Source organism: Papaver somniferum, chromosome 4 (assembly GCF_003573695.1).
Source record: "Papaver somniferum cultivar HN1 chromosome 4, ASM357369v1, whole genome shotgun sequence".
Classification (NCBI taxonomy): domain Eukaryota; kingdom Viridiplantae; phylum Streptophyta; class Magnoliopsida; order Ranunculales; family Papaveraceae; genus Papaver; species Papaver somniferum.
This window is the reverse complement of record NC_039361.1, coordinates 27,197,872-27,216,485: the sequence shown is the minus strand read 5'-3', so window position 1 is coordinate 27,216,485 and position 18,614 is coordinate 27,197,872. Positions and strand designations below refer to the sequence as shown.

The following is an 18,614-nucleotide window of genomic DNA, read 5'->3' as shown; positions in this document are numbered from 1 at the left end:
CAAGTCCCATAAGACTTGTCTAAATTACTGAATTGGGTCTTTAGAACACTTAATTTAATCCAGTTATTCTGGTCCGTCCAGCAGGGGAAGAGATAAGAACTAGTACCAAGAATAAGTATCTGTTTCTTAGGAACATGTGGCAGCAGTCCATAGACATAGAAGTACACGAGATCTCCTCCTTTTCATAACTTCAGTCTCACTCACATTAAAGAAACAAAAATAAACAACAAATACCAGATTACCTCGTTTTTCTGCTGCTTCTCCTCTGCAACTCCGAAAAAATTTAACACCCATGGCTAGTGCCGTAAGATTAGACAATGTATTATTCACTAAACTATCATTTTCATCATCTTCATCAAAAGTAAAATCTTCTTTAAATCCTTTGAAATCAAAATCATCTTCTTATAATTTTGGAAGTAACAGAAGAACATTGTTGTCCTCCTCCTCATCGTCTTCCTCGTCAATTTTTGTTGTTCAGGCTTCTTCTTCGTCCTCTTCTTCAACCACTGTTGTTGATCCTCAAGGAATCAAGGTTTTACTCAAAGTTGTGTTTTATTTTTATTTTTATTTTTTTTTGGTTGTGTGTTTACTCTGACATTTTGATTTTTGGTGGTGATTAGATCGATTCAGTTCCTACGAAACCAATTGAAGGACAAAAGACTGGAACTAGCGGTTTGCGTAAAAAGGTTTTCTTCTTGTTGTTGTGATTTTGTTATGTTGCATTGATTTCACTATAAATGTGACTTTGAGTACTGATTGGAGTGAATGTATGTTATTTTTTAGGTTAAGGTTTTCATGCAAGAGAATTATTTAGCTAATTGGATCCAGGTAATTGAGTTTTTGTTGTGGTTTTTCTTCTTCCAATGGTGTATCTTTTGATTTTGGTTTGCTAGAATTTGCATGATGTGAGAGTGAGAAGCGTTCTATTTGGTCAGGCTCATTGTAACGATTTGGTTAGGTTGCGATAACGAAATGGCTTTGGAATGTTGTAACATTTTACAGCCATTTAATCAAATGAAAATGAAAATTGATGTGTTATCATGCCAATATTGGCTGGATACTATGCACAGACATGAATTTATGTTTCCATGAATGTTTTGTATTGTGATCTTGTGTTTTTTTTGGAAATGTAGGCATTGTTTAATTCTTTGCCGCCAGAGGATTTCAAGAACGGGGTGCTGGTGTTAGGAGGTGATGGTAGATACTTCAATAAAGAGGCCGCACAGGTGTGCATAAATTCATCAGTATTTCTTTTCCTTCATTTATTATTATGTTATCTTTCTTGTCTGAGAATTAATGATGGTTCAAAACAATGCAGATAATTATCAAAATTGCTGCAGGGAATGGTGCTGGAAAAATTCTAGTCGGCAGGTGTGTAGTTCATCTAATGCTGACTGTTCAATGGAAGAAGAAATGTGGTTGCAAAATTTTTGTTATACTTATTGCCAGAATTAGTGTTTTAACAGTTTATCTAGAGGACACAGTATAGTTTAACTTTCAAGAGAAGGCGATAAGGATATCAGATTGCAACTTACAAACAACATTTCGATGCAGTAACGAGTCTTTTGTGAATTTAGATACAGATGATATAACATGAGCAGATCTTATAACGTACCTTAAAACTTGCAAAGCCCCCATTCTGCGTAACCTACTGGCGTTTTTCTGTGAGACCCGGCGATTTTTTACTCAAAAGTCTATTATCAAGTAGGTAGCTAATTAGGGAGCATGTGTGATGTCTGGATGCCATATAACACTAGAAAGATGTGAAGTACAGCAACTCCATAACCAATTTCATTGCAATTTATGTTTTCCCGTTGTTTGTTCGTCTTTTGTCTGTTTCGTCTCAGTTTGCGCTTTGCAGTTATGTGATAGTTGATGAAATCTTACAATGGATAATTAACATCAAATATCATTGTGGCAGGGATGGCATTTTATCAACACCAGCTGTTTCAGCCGTTATACGCAAGCAGAAGGCAAGATAAGCTTTTCAATTGTCTATACTTCATCATCTCTCCTTTTGTGGCTAAAATCTCATCTGCTACTTGTATCTCTGTGACAGGCCAATGGTGGTTTTATAATGAGCGCTAGCCATAATCCTGGTGGACCTGAATATGATTGGGGTATCAAGGTGACTGAATGTGATATCAGTCTTTCAGATTTAGAAAAGTAGATATGTGGTACAGTTGCGGCCTCGAATATAGATGCGTACACAAGACCAAATTAAAAAAAATTACCTTGCAGACAGAAGTTTGGTGTCTGGGGTAGTGCTTTTTTGGAGCCTGTAATAGTCTCGGGGGCTCCAGCTCCATCTACCCAATGAGACTTCCCATGGATTTGTGGAATCCCCTAGGAGTTCCTCTTTTAAAATCCCTTGAGGTTGTATAACTAAGTGCTATTGTTTCATTTCTGCTTTACAGTTCAACTACAGCAGTGGTCAACCTGCTCCTGAATCAATCACTGACAAAATCTATGGGAATACTCTTTCTGTATGTATCTATACATCTTTGACTTGTTGATCATTCTCTCTCTTTTGTTGTTTTGATTTGTTTGTAGATAGTTCCATTGACTTCAGCTTCTAGTTGAAACATATTCTTATTATCACATCTCATTTTACACATAAAGCGGCCTATTGTGCACGCATGTGATCGTCTTCTGTTGTTTTTCTGGCATAAGCAAGACTCTAGAGCACTATAAAGCTTACCTAGAGTCATAATTTTTTTGGGAGATTCTGGGTGTCATGAGGGATTTTGAGATATTATACTACAGGTCAGATTGAAGAGCGTACTTAGTTCAGCATATAATGTGTCAGTTTGCCAACCTCAGTGAAAGAGCTGATCTTAGGAGTCAGGAATTGTTCAGGTAGATTTCCCTGGGCTTGGGAATTTGTTGGGAGTGGTTTCATCAATGAATTGAACCACGTGTCCTTGCTGTCTTTGCAATTTCTGTTCTTTTGATGGAGGCAACCTTATAATTTAAATGGCACATATACAAACCCCTAAAAGTTACCAATAATGGCATGAGCAAGCAACACCAGTTGTCTTGTTGGTGATGAAAAGCAATTGATTTCAAATGCTGAATATCATATGCACAGATTTCTGAAATCAAGACGGCAGCCATTCCTGATGTTGATCTGTCTCGTCTCGGAGCTACAGAATATGGGAGCTTCAGCGTTGAAGTGATAGACCCTGTTGCGGACTATCTGGAGCTAATGAAGGTAGCTTATTTTAAAAGAAACTTTGGATGGTGTTTACCATTTTGGTCAACTGATTGCTGATTCGGCGTTTACTATATGCAGGATGTATTTGATTTCCCGCTCATTAAAAGCCTTTTATCCCGGTCAGATTTCAGGTATGCAATATTTATCCAATAGTTGTTAACCATGTAGTAGGATTTGTGGTGGTGGTTGTCATTATAAATCCAGAAATCTTAGTTATAGACAGCAATTTTCCTTTATCTCTCCTCTGCTTCCTTTCTAGTTTCTATATTTATGGGAAAAGGAGAGGTTTTCTATTTTAGAGCTCAACGGTTCAAATCATGTTACTTTTTATGTGCCTTTTCAAACTTAGTGATTACATTATATCACCTACTATATGAAACTAATAGTACTCCATTTACTTGACAAATAGTACTATGTATTCCCATGGAAGTTCTTGTGAAGACGGCAATAATGCTCTCAATTCTTGTCATCTGAACCCCATAGAGGAGTTTGTGATGGCAATTTTACTTAGTAAAGTGTTTTAGGAATTTCTAACTAATAGTTAGTAGTTAGCCCTCTTGATATGCTACATTCTCCCAGAAATACCGGAATGTGATTCTAATGTTGCCTCTATTTGCAATTACAAACTCACTTCTGAAACAGTTTTATTCTTCTTAATATTTCTGCTCCAGTATATCTTTCTGCTCTCACAGTCTTACTTCAAGTCTAGTTCCTCAACTATTAGCTTGAGTTAGCACTAAGACATCTCTGTGTTGCATTTTTTTTTTTTTGTTTTCTTTTTGCATCGTACCTTCCTGGTTTGTTAGTAATCAACTGCGCAACCTTTCAGGTTTATATTTGATGCCATGCATGCAGTCACAGGAGCTTATGCAAAGCCCATTTTCGTGGATACACTAGGAGCCAATCCAGTATGTTCTGGATCACCAATTGTCTGTAACACATATATTCAAATTATTGATGAAGTTGTTGATGATAGCTGTTAAGTGCATTCTGTAGGATTCCATTATTAATGGGGTGCCACTAGAAGATTTTGGGCATGGTCACCCTGACCCTAATCTCACGTAAGAAAATGAAACTGTCATAAATTAATTTTTCTAATAATTTGTATACTTATATAGTTTGATTTAGCCATTTACTTGAAACAGGTATGCCAAGGAGTTGGTTGATATTATGTATGGGGAGAATGCTCCAGACGTCGGTGCAGCAAGTGATGGTTAGGCCCATTATCATGCACGTTTACTTATGTTGGTTACTTGCACTGCCAGATTCAGCAATCTTGTACTTCAGAATGTGTCCAAATGTTTCTTCTTATTTGCATTTTTAAATTTCCAAACCATACTAGAGTGGATCTGAATGAGTTAGAACAGAATTTAGTTCTTGGCCATCGGAATGCATGTTCAATGAAACGTCAGCTTATATTGTGGTGTTTGGGTAGGCTGGTGTTTTAAACTCAACATAACGACTCATTTAAGTTCTACAGACTCCCTGATTAATTGGAATTTTATAGCAATCACTCATTGATAAGTTTTAAATCTCATTACTCGAATACTTGTCTGCTAAAATTTTTTCAGTGTCTCCTGTGTGTCTCCTTCTTTCATCAGTGGTAGCACCATCTCCCTGCTGGAGCCTTTTCCATCATATTGTTTGCATATGCCTCTAGAATCAATAAGTCAATTCTTTAATCGGAAGATTCAACTTTACTGAGCACCAACCAATTTTTCTCTGTTTTTAAGGTGATGGTGATCGTAACATGGTTCTAGGCAGTGGTTTCTTTGTTACTCCTTCAGATTCGGTTGCCATCATTGCAGCCAATGCGCAGGCTGCTATTCCTTATTTTAAGAGTGGCCCTAAGGTAGTATAATTGTGCACCTATTCCTTCTATATTTTGGTTTTGACGAAATGAATATGTATCTGTGCATCTTTTTCTATAGGGTCTAGCTCGATCTATGCCTACAAGTGGTGCACTTGATCGTGTGGCAGAGAAACTGAAACTGCCATTTTTTGAGGTGTGATAACATAGGACCCAACTTGCCATATAAAGTACTTGACCGATTTCGTGCTTGCATTTCATCTTTGACGAGCCTTGCTGGATTCAGGTACCTACTGGTTGGAAATTCTTTGGGAATCTTATGGATGCTGGCAAGTTGTCAATTTGTGGAGAAGAAAGTTTTGGAACAGGTTCTGACCACATCCGTGAGAAGGACGGAATATGGTAAAACATTACTTCATATACGTAACTCATGAAATTAATTGAAGAAAAATCAAACTTATGCTCTCTAAGGTTTCTGTTTGCTTTGATTGCCAGGTCAGTATCAACTTATCTTTTCTAGTTTCCAAACCTTGACTTAGGTCGTCAAACATTTTGCAGGGCTGTGTTAGCTTGGCTGTCAATTATCGCTTACAGGAACAAGGACAAGAAGGCTGGGGAGAAACTGGTGTCTGTTGCTGATGTTGTTACAGAATACTGGGCAACATATGGAAGAAATTTCTTTTCTAGATACGACTACGAAGTAAGTAGCATCACTATCATGTTAATTTTGATCCAAAAAAATCGCTTATCGTAGTTCATGGCTTAAGGTGTATTTAAGACTTTTATGTTTATTTGATTAATGTATTGTGTAGGAGTGTGAATCTGAAGGAGCAAATAAAATGGTGGGTTATCTTAGAGATTTGATTTCGAAAAGTAAATCTGGTGACAAATATGGTAAGAGTACTGTCCTAAACTTTAATGTATTGTATATTTTCACCATCTTAGTATCCTAATTGAATTTATATCCAATATTAGGGATCTACACTCTCCAGTTTGCGGATGACTTTACCTACACCGATCCTGTAAGTCATTTTATCAGCCAAAGATTTGCTTCTTTTACTCTTTTTGGTTCTGCAGATGTTGAGAACCTTTACTAAACAATGAGTCACTCATATTTTTTATAATTCCGCAGGTGGATGGTAGTGTAGCATCCAAACAGGGAGTTCGATTTGTTTTTACTGATGGATCGAGAATTATCTTCCGTTTATCGGTAAGTCGCTGGATCGTCTAAATAAATTTCTGCCTTTTAAGATTAGAAACTCAATGAACTTAATTTGCAGGGAACTGGTTCTGCTGGGGCAACCGTTCGAATTTACATCGAACAATTTGAGCCAGATGTTTCTAAACATGACGTGGATGCACAAATTGCACTGAAACCATTGATAGGTTAATTGCTCTTCCGTTCTTCCAAGTACCTTGTTTTTTTGATAAATTTTTGTCCCGAGTACCTTTTATTTTGATAAATTGCTCTTCCAAGTATCTAATATAATCATGGGCGAAGTGATTCTCAGCTTCCCAACACTGATTTTTTTTTTTCTTTTATAGATTTGGCGTTATCGGTTTCGAAGTTGAAGGAGTTTACAGGAAGAGAAAAGCCAACAGTCATCACTTAGAAGAGGGTCCTTCGATTATTTTTATTTATTTATTGATAATAATGATTACACTACTAAGCAACCGTAGAAACAAGGTTCAGATTACAGATTCTGGCGATTCAGTACCCCTTTTTCTATCAGGTCAAATTTCCTGGGTAATTCTCGACTAGTCTAGCAAAATTATCTGCATACTTGTTACATTTCCTACTAATAGAAATGAAATTTAGTTGGAACCAAGTTTTTAAGGCTCAACATGATAAACTCACTACCCTTTTTGAAGTTTGAGAATCTGTAGCCAGAGTGCCAGACAGTCCATTAAAGACTTGTCATTGAATTCTCGGTTGATTTTTGAGATCTTCCAAGGCTATCTTTTTGTTGTAAGGAAGCAAGTTAGGCAATCATTGCATTGCAATGCAACTGCAACCTACTCAAGGAAGACATGTTGAAGGTTGATGGCCCAAACTCTTGTGGGTTCACAGCACCACCAAACTATTATAGTGTAATATCTTCTGACTAGCAATCGGAAAAAATAAAAAATAAATAAAAGAATAAGTTATTCTCTGATTTTGCTACAGCTCAAATCAGAAAAGCCTCAGGAAGAGACAAATGGTGTCTACGCCACAATGTAGTGCATATTCGTTTTCTGGTCATTGCTCTTACGGGCTTGCCAATCTCGATGACGTAAACTGCGAAAAGTAAGAAAAAACAAAATACAATAAGGGCATAACTATTGGCAAGATCATAAAGGAAGAAAAATGGACTTGTAAGAAATAACTTACTATTTGCCCATCCACCAGTGCAACTATCATGTAAACTGGCATAAACAAGCGCTCTCTCAACCAACCGAATGGCCTCATCTAAGCTCATGTCCATGTGCACGTTTCCATTTGACAAGATCTGTTCCGCAAAATGCTCGCCAGTTCCCGAGCAAACTCACAACTAGCAACAGACATAACAGGCACAGTTCTCAAAACAAACAACAAACAACAAAAAAAACTAAACCTATAACATGAAAAATGGATTTCATGCAAAGAACAAGCTGAGGATAACCAATCACTACAGACATGCTTAAGACTTTATAATGAAATGCAGAATGAAAGGAACGCTGGATTGCTAAACAGCAAGAGTTAAAGTGACGAGCATCATGAACCTATCCTACAAAGTATAGCACACAAACAAAATATTGCTGAGCTTCATATGTGAGCTGATATTTGAAAACACTAGGCACCATCATAATAGCATTAAGGCTAGAATCCATCATTTATGTGAGAATAATAACATTAGAATTGATAATCAGAACCAAAACAGTAATAATAATAATACTCGGAGTATATAGACAAAAAAGACAGATTCATACCTCTAACTGGTCGAAGGCGCCAAGAATAATTCCAGACGCCTCATCGTGGCACGACTTTAGTTCTTATATCAAGAAATCAGCTAGTTCACTAACCGTAGGTCTTTTAGCTTTCTCGTTCTTAACATATCTAAAACGCCTCTTCAACACGCCAACTGTGTTACTCAAAGTCTTCCAAGACCCACATATTCCAACACACATGTCGTCGAGACCATGAACCTTATCAGCTTTCAAGTTTAAGCCTCTAGAGTTATTTTTTGTAGTAAGTTTCCCATCAGCAGCTACTATGATGAATCTATTCGTTTTTAAGGCAATTGATGTTCCATGGTATCGAGACTCTTCATCACTAATGAAACCTGAGCTCTCATCAACTCCCGCAAGAAATTTTTTAACTTCTACCTGGAGGGCAGGAGTCAATGAACCTTGTTCACGGAGATTATGAATCAACTGTAATTCTTCAAACTTCTGTGGGACTTGAAGGGTTACTTTAGTGTCAGCACCAAGCCTGCACTCAGAATAACAGAAGTTAGCTATGTTTACTAACAAAAATATCAAAGAAAATGCACAGTACTATTATGGTCTACCATAATCAGTGTATTTGTCAAAGAAGCATGACTACCTCAAGCCAAATAAGTAAATGCAAAGTCATAACCAAATCCAAACAACTATTTGTGCCATACTTGCTAAGAACACTTAGTAGTTATGTGGGATAAACCATTATAGTTTGAATCATAATAGCACCATCAACTGTCATTCCAGGGATATGGAGACTTGCTTTACCTCCGGGAAAAAAACATAGACACTACCAATATGCAGATACTTTTCTTTGAGAAACCTTATGAAAATACAAACTGTACAACCTCAATCCTCTTTCGAATTCGATTAAGCAGACCACTTTACATATGGCACAAAATGTTAGATGTGGAACTATGCAAAACCAAGGGCCTTATGCTATAGTGAGTAATATTGTAAAATGTGACTGAGATAACAGGGGAAAAAAAAAAGGACCTGCTCAAGTACTCATCCGTGGCTTTATCTAACCAATCATATTCCTTTCCATTAAGATATCCGTGTACTTCCATCGGCAGGTTAGCTAACTTTGGGTTTAGGGCCTCTGACAATTTTGTTCCAAACTGCTTTTGCATGAAAGTGGATCAGACAATGAGAATATATGAAGTTATGATATAAAGAAAGATTACCAGAGCTTACTTCTTCATCAGATAGCTGCGATAATTTGCACGCTAAGACTTTGGGTGGATGAATTTGATTGTCAGTTGTTGCACCATACCACTGACTATCATCCTCCAGTAATAGACCCAACTCCCTGAGGAAACATTCCCAGTCTTCAGGGCTGCCATGAATTCAAAGAGCATCATAAATGCATCCATATCCATATAGAACCATCAAAAAGTAACATGACATAATTTCTGTTTACGCAAATGAATGACATGCACAAATATGTATGGATGAATCTTGTATTTGATTGGAAAACGTAGCCTCTCTTCCTACAAAAAGATAGTTACCATGTCTCTGACTTTTGTCTCAAGAACTCCATGGCAGCAGCATAATCACATAAACGAGCAAGAAGCATATCCCCCTGTCAAGTTAAGGTTGAACAGAAGCAACACGGAACTTATTATAGGTACAAATTCCATCCCGAAGCAAATATTGATCTACACTACAGCTCTATGATATACATTGATACAACACACCAGATTGAAGTTCTATTATGAAATTTAAGATGACAACCTTCCTCTGAACCTTTACACCATATACTTGGGCCCAAACATGGCCGAAAACAAGAAACATAACTTTGTCTGTTTTCATATTCATACATTCATAATCTATATGTCTGGTTCGATAAACCCTACGTCTGCTTCCATGTATAAAGACAGGGAAAAACTTAGCAAGCTTAGAACGACATCTTACCTTAAGCAAAAAAAAAAAAAAAAATTAAAAATGAGAAAAGTTGAACTAGCATTCATAAATACTATTTATTTGTACGCAATAGCAACCCATCGAACTTGACCAACTTCAAATTTTAGTAAAAAGAAGAGGACTTGTGACAATACCTTTAAATGTAGCTAGCCTACCAACTTCACATATTAGAAGTGTCGTACCCAACATGGATAGGACTTCACGAGCATGATCGTATTTACCCTGTTGTTTCCCTACAGAAACGTATACTAAAAGGGCTGCAAAATAGTTAAACAGATATTAGCATAGGCTGTCGAATAAATAAAAGGAATAGAAGAAGTGCAGACCTTCTGGTTCATCCAAGTTATGGGTGGTCGCATGCTTCTTGACCAAGTGAGAAACCACCTACACCCAAATACGCAAAATGAAATGGTCATGTTTAATAGAAAATCTCTACTTGAATGCTGGAAACAGTCTGTATTCATTCATAAAACCAACAAAATATGGTCGGGTTCAATAGCAAACCTGTAGTTGAATGCTGAAAACAGCCCACATCAGAAACTTGTCTTCTCGAGAAAGCTTGTACATTTTTAGGCAGATCTGTCTCAAACAAACAGATGACCAGAATTTATGAACACAGAAACCAATAACATGGTTCTTGCTTTTCTTAAAATACAAAAAAAGGAAAATACTTGAGGTTATTGAACATCGTCTCACCATAAGTTGATTTACAAACAAAGATTCTCGGACATAACATTGGAAAAGTCCCATCATCAACCCCAAATCATGGGGAACTTCCGCACAAGCATATTCGTAGAAAGTGATTGCTAAATCGTCTGGAAGGTGTATCAAAAGAAGATGAAGAAATTAAATACAACAATGCAGTACAACTACTTAGACAAAATGAGCTAAAAGAATTTCTAGACTTCTAGTATACCTAAGAGTGTTAAACCTAATATTGATCTGTGCCAAGCATCAGTCACATCAAAAGACCTAGTACCTAGATCGGCATATGAAAGGATTATTACTCAAAATTACTTACAATTACGATTCCGTTCCAGATGAAAAATTGGAATTGGTTTGGGGTTCTAATCCTACTGGAAAAACTATAGTCAGTTTAGGATTATATACCCAGTTGGAATACTAAAGTTCAATCTTGCTCGGGATGACTCATGTAATACAGTTTCTAGTCTACAAATAAATACATATATAATATGTTTTACCCTCTAAGCGATAACAACTGGAGACGCAGTTAAGTTTTTCTAAACAAAATTTGGTTTAGAAAATTTGGAGGAGATACGCGAGGATGTTACTTCGATTGGTGTAACAATTTTATAGGCATATACACCCGAACAAACATTTTAGTGCTACAAGTTACTTACTGCGTTCCGGAAGTTGGCAAATGGTCTGGAAATTGTTTAATACATCGGGAAGAACCGATTTATCAGTGAAAATTTTCTCCTTAGCATCTAAGCAAATAGATAGTGCTTTAGTATCACCCAATGTTGCGTGCACAAGAGCCTTGAGTACCTAATTAATAGAGAACGGATACGAGGATTAGGAATAAGTATAACATCAGAATAAAAAAACATTGAAGACACTTAGAACTTCACATGTATTGAAGAGAAATTGAAACGCCCAGAAATATGTATAACATACAAAACAGGATACAACATAGATATATTTTCTGTGCATCAAAAAAAAATCCAAATGATGATAATAATACACGAGCATGTAATCTGATTGGAATAACAAAAAAACGAAGTCTCATAAAGGGGTATACTAACTGAAATTAGATTTCCATGTAATGTGGTTCCTGAATAAATCATTAAGCAAACAAAAAATATCTACAGAAAGCTAACACATACCAAGACAAGTGCAGAGGATGGATATTCAGATTCTAGCTCCTTGAGGAACTTTAGAGCTCCAATGAACTGGCGAGAATCCATCAAATCCTTCGCTTCTTGAATACTGTTCTCTAGCATAGAACTCGCCATTTCCAGCTTTCACCTGAAGTTAGTGGACAAGCGTATTACATGAATGCGTTAGAAAAGGGCAAATGACTGGTTTCTTTTTATTTTTTATCTTTTTAACAGGATATTTTTTGAGACTCCATCTCCATGTGGTCATCCAGTAGAATTCCAGAAGTGAAATACAGATGACTTCATGTATCAAGCACGAGTAGATCTGATGCAATGTATAAATCCTTGTTCGATATATTCATCTAGTGTCTGCAAAGTTCAACATTACTAAAAGTGGAAAAAATGGCTAATTATCCAAGATATGATGCATTCGAGCCAATAAGCAGAATAATTGGCTACCGGTCCAAGATAGGATGCATTCAAGCCAATACGCAAGACAAATTGGCTAATCCCCTGAAGATTCTTTCTATCAAAAAGAAAATAAACAACCCTAAAGATTCAGGGTAAGGAAACATATCCAGAAATACTCATTTACAATGGTATTGAGCTAAATCATACCCTAGGAAACAATTTTGTGTCAGTTCAATAGCCAACCCATAGGAATCGCATCAGCCAAATCAGGATAAATACAGATGCAAAATAAGGATTCAAATTATCAATTCATGCCCTAATTCCCTTAATTCAGTTTTCTGGTAATTTGAAGCTGTTGGGAATTGATCTACAAAAAAATTTCACCAAAAACCCCACATTCAAGCATTGGTGTTTAAGTAATCAAAGAGGGTTAGAGGATATGTACCTTCTTATGAATCCAAGCGAAGCAAACTTCACAATCGAATTTCTTTGCTTGAAGTTTTTGTCTTCACACCCCAAACACCTTGGGGTTTTAGAAGTGCTCTGAGCTTAAGTAGTTGTCTTTCTTCTCGTCGGGCCAGTGTTTTAAAAAGGAAACCTTATATAGGGGCTGTTAGAAACGCTAGAGGATTCCGACTAACTAAGGCGGGTTCCTATCGGGCTGGCTAACCCACTAATATGCCATGCCAGCTGGCCTGGCAAAGTGGTCGCATCACTTGGCAAAACAGATAAGCGATCGAGTCTTAATCGGACGGTAGAGACTACACCGTTGACGATCGAGTCTCAATCTTTCGGTGGGTTTTGAACCTCCAACAGGTCATTCTCTATCGCTATAAAAATGTGAATTTCAAACACAAAACTTACACCAAAATTTTTACCCAAATTTTTTCTATTTTTTCTTTCAAAATAATTCAAATGGCAAAATTTGAAACCCAACTTGATTTTTTGGGAATGGTGCTTGAAGCCGTTGTTACTAAGATATGTGAAGGTTATAAAGAAATGGGTAAAAAACCAACGAAGTCTACAGGTTTTGGATGTTAACCAAATCAAACCTCCAACTAAGAAAAGGCAAAGAAAAATTCAAGGCAGGGAAAATTTGAAGGCAAAGAAGAAGATAAACAAAGGAAACTCTGTTCTTGAGCGCATTGATTGGAAGTTTGGTGAAATGAAGAAGATATACAAGTAAAGAACATTGTCCCTGATTTTTATTTTTAAAGTCCTTATTGTAAGTTATGAATGTCTACTCACTAATGTAAATTAAAATTCGAAAATTATATTAAGAAACTTAATGAAAGATACAGTAGTTTATATCTTAATAATATCTTAAAATTAAACTTAACTTAATTGAGATTTCTCATAATAAATTTAAATATTGATTAAATGCAACATACAATTGTTAATCTAGCTGCATCCTATTTGGGCGACACTCTCAAGATTTGATAACAACTATCAAATTGGAAATCTTTTCTCATTCATTCTGTTGTGCCATTCAGCCCGCACATTTGCTCCACATCAAATTCGTTTTGACCATTTATTCGGTTTCGATTGCCTTGAATAGGCGCAACAACAAACAAGTTTACATCCATATTGATTAATCGGAAGCGATGACACAAATAATTTGCATCTCGATTATTGAGGTTCAATGTTTCTTCTTGAAATCTCTTAAATATGTTTTGTCATACAATATGTTGTTGTTGTTGTACACTGTTGATAAGATTTTGAGTAAATGCAAATGCATTAATCTTAAGCTAAGCTAGATTTGCGACTGCGAACTGACATATTGAATTTGTGGAGTGAAAGAATGAAGATAGAAGAAATGGTGTGAGTTGAAATGAAATTAAAATTTGGAATTTATAGGATGATGAACTGAGGATCGTTGGATGGGATACACTGGGAGGTCGAGTCTACACCGCTAGCGAGAGACTGTTGAGCGTTCGGTGTAGTAACAACAGAGCAGTCGAGTTGGCCTGGCTAATTTTCCACTTAGCCAGGTCATTTTATTGTTTTGTCAGCTCCACAGTAGGTGCAAAACTGGGAAACTTGTCAGTTTGCAACTGTTGATGGTGGTTTTTTGACAAGAGAAAAACTTGTAAAAATCACCTCTGAACCTACATCAGAGACATATCTATAATTATATATGTACCAGGGCTTCATCCAACTGAACTCTCAGTATTCTATATATGTTTACAAATATGTATAAATTCCTGATCCGACATCAGAATTATAGATTCGTACTTCTACATTATATTCCACAAGAGAATTGAGAATGCGTATTCATCTAATGGCTATACTGGACTTAAATATGCCTGCAAGATTTTAGAGCTTCACTCGGCTGAACTCTCATTATTTTATGCACGACCATACAAATTGTCATGTATTAATCAGTATATACTGATGGTACAATTTATAAATATTCATAATAAGCTACTACGCTATTATGAATTACCAGAAGCATAATATTTGAAATATTACTTCGAGTCGCAGAACTTCAACGGTTGAATTCCTCGAATATGTTCTGTATGCTACAAACGAAGTGCCAGCGCCAACATGGCCGCACTCCATATCGACGATAATCTGGTTGGGTCTCAAAACCTAGCCACGACCACCAATTTCCTATCTATCCAACTAGATAGCCAGGTCGTGACCACCAATTCCCTAGCTTAGCCAACTAGCTAGACAGGCCACGAATTCCTTATCTGTCATCCTGGCCATGCATTTGGCCACGACTATCTTTTCTCTCGGCTTAACCTAGCCATCAGGCCACGACCTCCTTGTCTTCACGCCTATCCTATTTGTGGACACGGCCACCTTTCCTTCCGTTCTAGCCATGTCTCGGCCTAGACTATCCATCAGGCCACGACCTCCTAATCTCTTGGCATGGCCAAGCTAGTGGCCACGGCCTCCCTATCTACTAGCTTGGCCTATCTAGTGGCCACGACCACCTTGTCCCTAGCCTAGCTGGCCAAGGCCTCCTAGTCTCTTGGCCTTTACAAGCTAGTAGTCACGACCTCCCTATCTCTAGGAATGTCCTAGCCAGTGAACACAACCTCCTTGTCTCGTCCTAGCCACGACCAAGACACGACCACATTGTCTCCTAGCCACGACTGTGACATGGCCACCTAGTCTGTCCTGTCCTAGATAGTAGTCACAACCTCCTTGCCTCTCGGCATAGCTTAGCCATATGGCCATGACTACGTTGCTCCAAGCCTAGCACCCATGTCCATGCCGACTCGGATGGCTATCGACTAGGTCGCGCCCCGCGTCACGGCTTAGCTAGATATTAACTTGGTGCACTATGCTATCTACGTGTATTATTATGGCTAGCTGATTATAATGCCATCTTATGGCAAACTCACTATTAGTCACACATAACCAACCGAGTTGTCTCTTTAAGCTATGCCACTTCGACAGATTCTTGCTAGCATAAGCTATTACTTAGTCAAGTATATTGTGTCAACCTGGACAAGACTAGAGACAATCCATGACTCTACTAATTCCTACGAGAAATTAAAACATGTAACATGGGGGAATTATTCATGGGTATTAGTCTGGTGGTTTACAGCAACATGCGGCGTGGAAACACCCCATGATAAGGAAGTAACAAGTAGTGGCGACAATTAAGAGCGGTTAAAGGAGTGATGGAGATATGGCTTACAGGGTTCTGGAAACTTTCCTAACATAATGGGAATAATTTTACTATTACCTCCACTATATCCATCTCCCCATATCTTCACAACTTCCACTACTTATGACTTATGAGGAAACAGTGAGTGTTCCCTACGAATATAAATAGGCGCCTCTGCCTGTTTAAAAGGATAGAACAAGCTTATCATTCCCAAGTTCTTCTTCTTCCATAGTTCAATAACCTCACACCCAATTCCATCACCACTGATTTCCTCAACTTTCTTTGCTTTCCCTCCCCTAAGATCAACCCATTTCCCCTCTTTGTAACCGAAGCAAAACGTGAAAGTCCAACTTCTTGGTTTAGGCTCGTTTTGTACGATTTTGATTTTCAAACCTAAAGAAAGTACTTTGACAATATATTGTTTTACTTAGGAGCGATTTTTGGGTATTAACAATTGATGACCACAGCCGGAGATCAAACTTTCGGTCACAAAATCATTTTTTCAACCATTTGAAAAAGAAGGGTAGATCTTAGAACCGATTCAATCATTAAACTCAATTTAGGTCCAACAACCAATTTCAATTACGGTGTTCCGCTCGTTAAGAATCTTCACAAAATGCTTTTTCAAGCAATGCTACTGGAAATGCCTTGGATAGTCGAGCACCAGTAAATCTCCCAAATGAAAGGACCAAAAAGCCTCGAGGAGACACAATAAGACGTGACTACTACTTAGAAGGGCACAACGGCTTCTCTCGAGATCTGGATGGAGCAACCACATCGGCAGCACCATAAGTGTTATATGGAGGAAGCCGGAAAAGCCTTAAAGTTATTACTAATATTAATGCCGCCAAGGTCCACACCCAGAGAGATAAAGGGAAGATCCGCATAGTCGTTGTTCTAGTATGGAGATAGTCGACAACAAATATCAACACCATCGGAGTCCTAGAAAGGCACCTGCAGAGATCACGAAACCAATGGTCTATCTTTATTCCACCATCGCTACCATTTTATGGTCGAGAGTATCCGATATCACTTCATCTGCAAAACATGTAGATCCAGACCATGGCGTAATTTCGGGAATTCGTACATCTGCAATAACAAAGGAGGCTTGATGCATCTTCATTGAAATCATCATTAAGGGGTTCTCCTATTATGCCAACCCAAGCTAGAGCAAGCCCGGGACATCTTCAGATCTATTGCAGGAGCCGACACGTCAAGAAAGCAGCCTCAAGAATATAACGATTCTCGTGTCATCATGCCAGGAAAGAATCCGCAGCCGAGATAACCTCAAGCAGAGGAGATCTGAGAAGTTGATGCACCAAAAGGACCCACGTCTCCCATATTTCCTCTGCCTAGAGAAAAGGGTAATGCTGAAGAACATATCTCCCATCTTTGGAATACTTAGGAGGAATACGAGTATCACCAGATGTTATGGCTCGAAGAGTTCTCCAAATCTCCTACCAGAAGAGCCTACACCGGGTACAACAACAACGCACCGAAAAACACCTCCGATCGGTTCCAGATGGTGATGATCCCTACCATAAATATCTCTTCATTCCCGAGCCGATCACTCTCAAGACTTGGACAGGATGTTCCAGCAAAATAACATGCATCTTGATGACTACGTCAAGAGATCCAGAATTGAAGCCCTCGATTTCCAAGTCTACTGTTGGTGCTAATACATCAAGAGATAACTCACAAAGAGAGACACCACATCAGAAACGTCACCCACAGTAATCTCCAAGACTCCCTCCTTAGGTCCTTTTCCATTTGGATCGTACCCCCGATGAAAAATCATTAAGGCGTCATAATTAGCGGGGAAAAAAATGTTTCAAGCATGGGGATTGAAGTACAAACCATAGAATTCATAAAACATGTCCATTAGAAACCTAAAGATTCATTAAAAAGTGTTTGAGGACATGGCATGTAGTTTAGAAAGGTTACAGATCGTTTTGCAAAAACTCCGTCAGAAACGCTTTTACACTGACCTCTGGAAGAACTGAAACTGGCTCTAATTTGTGAAGAATATGAGGGTGATCTATATACCAAACGATTTGTATGGAATTCTGCTACAACATACTAAAAGGGAACGTTAATCTGATGAATGAGCTATAAACGGAAGCTGAAACTCTCGACTACGTGACAGTTGAAAACCTACAGAATTCTTCCTGGGAAGTTCTGAATTCTCGGTGTCAGGTCCTTTTTACCCACCAAACGGACTCTGAATCAAGAAATTATTTTTTCATAAGTTATATCTTCCTCTTAGCTGAAGAATGAAAGATCAACTACCTTATTACAACATCAGATGAATATTTTGCGGCCGTTTTTTCAAGAAGACACAAATATGAAATTTTCATCAAGTCAATACACCAAGGTCGCACTTACGATCAGGAAAGCAACAATAGGCGAGCTTCCGCACGTAGGGAATCATGGATGAGCTACATCACCGAAAATAAAAGAGGGGAAAGAATAGAAGGATAAATAAACTCACGTATGTGAGTTATATGACAAGGAAGAAACTCATCCTTTGGGACATAACGGCCGATCAAACCCTTTTTATGTTCGTGATCGTGGATAACATCACCACCTATGCTCGCTTAAAGCTCGTGGACGTTGCTACCACCACTTATACCTTTCCCGCTCATCCAAGATTCATGGCCGTAGCCACCTATGCTCACCTAAATCTCGTGGACATGGCTACCACCACTTATGCCTCTCCCGCTCATCCAAGATTCGTGGTCGTGGTTACTAAAGCCCATGGCCACCATCACCACTTATGCTCTTCCAAGGTTCGTGACCGTAGATACCACGCCTTTCTCTGCCAGG

The 18,614-nt window shown here is 38.0% G+C and overlaps 2 protein-coding genes across 3 annotated transcripts; one reads left to right on the top strand and one right to left on the bottom strand.

The window, feature by feature from the left end:
* The first annotated feature begins 131 nt into the window (after positions 1-131).
* On the top strand, positions 132-6,856 carry LOC113275010 (phosphoglucomutase, chloroplastic-like). The gene is made up of 22 exons (XM_026524437.1): positions 132-532; positions 621-686; positions 784-828; positions 1,134-1,226; positions 1,319-1,371; positions 1,922-1,973; positions 2,060-2,128; positions 2,418-2,486; positions 3,092-3,214; positions 3,296-3,348; positions 4,047-4,125; positions 4,214-4,278; positions 4,363-4,430; positions 4,951-5,069; positions 5,149-5,223; positions 5,314-5,429; positions 5,586-5,727; positions 5,840-5,921; positions 6,003-6,049; positions 6,160-6,237; positions 6,308-6,413; positions 6,573-6,856. The coding sequence occupies exons 1-22, from the start codon at positions 293-295 to the stop codon at positions 6,638-6,640; spliced, it is 1,908 nt and encodes a 635-aa protein (XP_026380222.1). The 5' UTR covers positions 132-292; the 3' UTR covers positions 6,641-6,856.
* On the bottom strand, positions 6,762-12,720 carry LOC113275011 (N-terminal acetyltransferase B complex auxiliary subunit NAA25-like). 2 transcript variants are annotated; one of them, XM_026524439.1, is made up of 13 exons: positions 12,609-12,720; positions 11,759-11,900; positions 11,273-11,420; positions 10,608-10,726; positions 10,416-10,490; positions 10,238-10,295; positions 10,046-10,168; positions 9,497-9,570; positions 9,183-9,324; positions 8,982-9,106; positions 7,977-8,478; positions 7,399-7,558; positions 6,762-7,305 (listed from the first exon to the last, which is right to left on the bottom strand). In XM_026524439.1, exons 2-8 carry the CDS (start codon positions 11,885-11,887, stop codon positions 9,542-9,544), a joined length of 681 nt encoding a protein of 226 aa, XP_026380224.1. In that variant the 5' UTR covers positions 11,888-11,900; positions 12,609-12,720; the 3' UTR covers positions 6,762-7,305; positions 7,399-7,558; positions 7,977-8,478; positions 8,982-9,106; positions 9,183-9,324; positions 9,497-9,541. The 2 variants fall into 2 exon arrangements, with proteins under 2 accessions (XP_026380224.1, XP_026380223.1); XM_026524438.1 differs by lacking the exons at positions 10,046-10,168; positions 10,238-10,295; positions 10,416-10,490; ... (2 more) ...; positions 11,759-11,900; positions 12,609-12,720 and having other exon boundaries at positions 9,497-9,545.
* Between the last annotated feature and the right edge of the window lie 5,894 nt (positions 12,721-18,614).

Excerpts from the sequence above, each read along its gene's own strand:
- LOC113275010 (XM_026524437.1), top strand. The coding sequence starts at position 293 with ATGGCTAGTGCCGTAAGATTAGACAATGTATTATTCACTAAACTATCA. Across the intron at positions 829-1,133 it reads ATTTAGCTAATTGGATCCAG|GCATTGTTTAATTCTTTGCC; the intron begins GTAATTGAGTTT and ends TTGGAAATGTAG. Across the intron at positions 5,224-5,313 it reads TGAAACTGCCATTTTTTGAG|GTACCTACTGGTTGGAAATT; the intron begins GTGTGATAACAT and ends TGCTGGATTCAG.
- LOC113275011 (XM_026524438.1), bottom strand. The coding sequence starts at position 9,528 with ATGGAGTTCTTGAGACAAAAGTCAGAGACATG. Across the intron at positions 9,107-9,182 it reads CGCAGCTATCTGATGAAGAA|TTTGGAACAAAATTGTCAGA; the intron begins GTAAGCTCTGGT and ends ATGCAAAAGCAG. Across the intron at positions 8,479-8,981 it reads ACGGATGAGTACTTGAGCAG|GCTTGGTGCTGACACTAAAG; the intron begins GTCCTTTTTTTT and ends TTCTGAGTGCAG.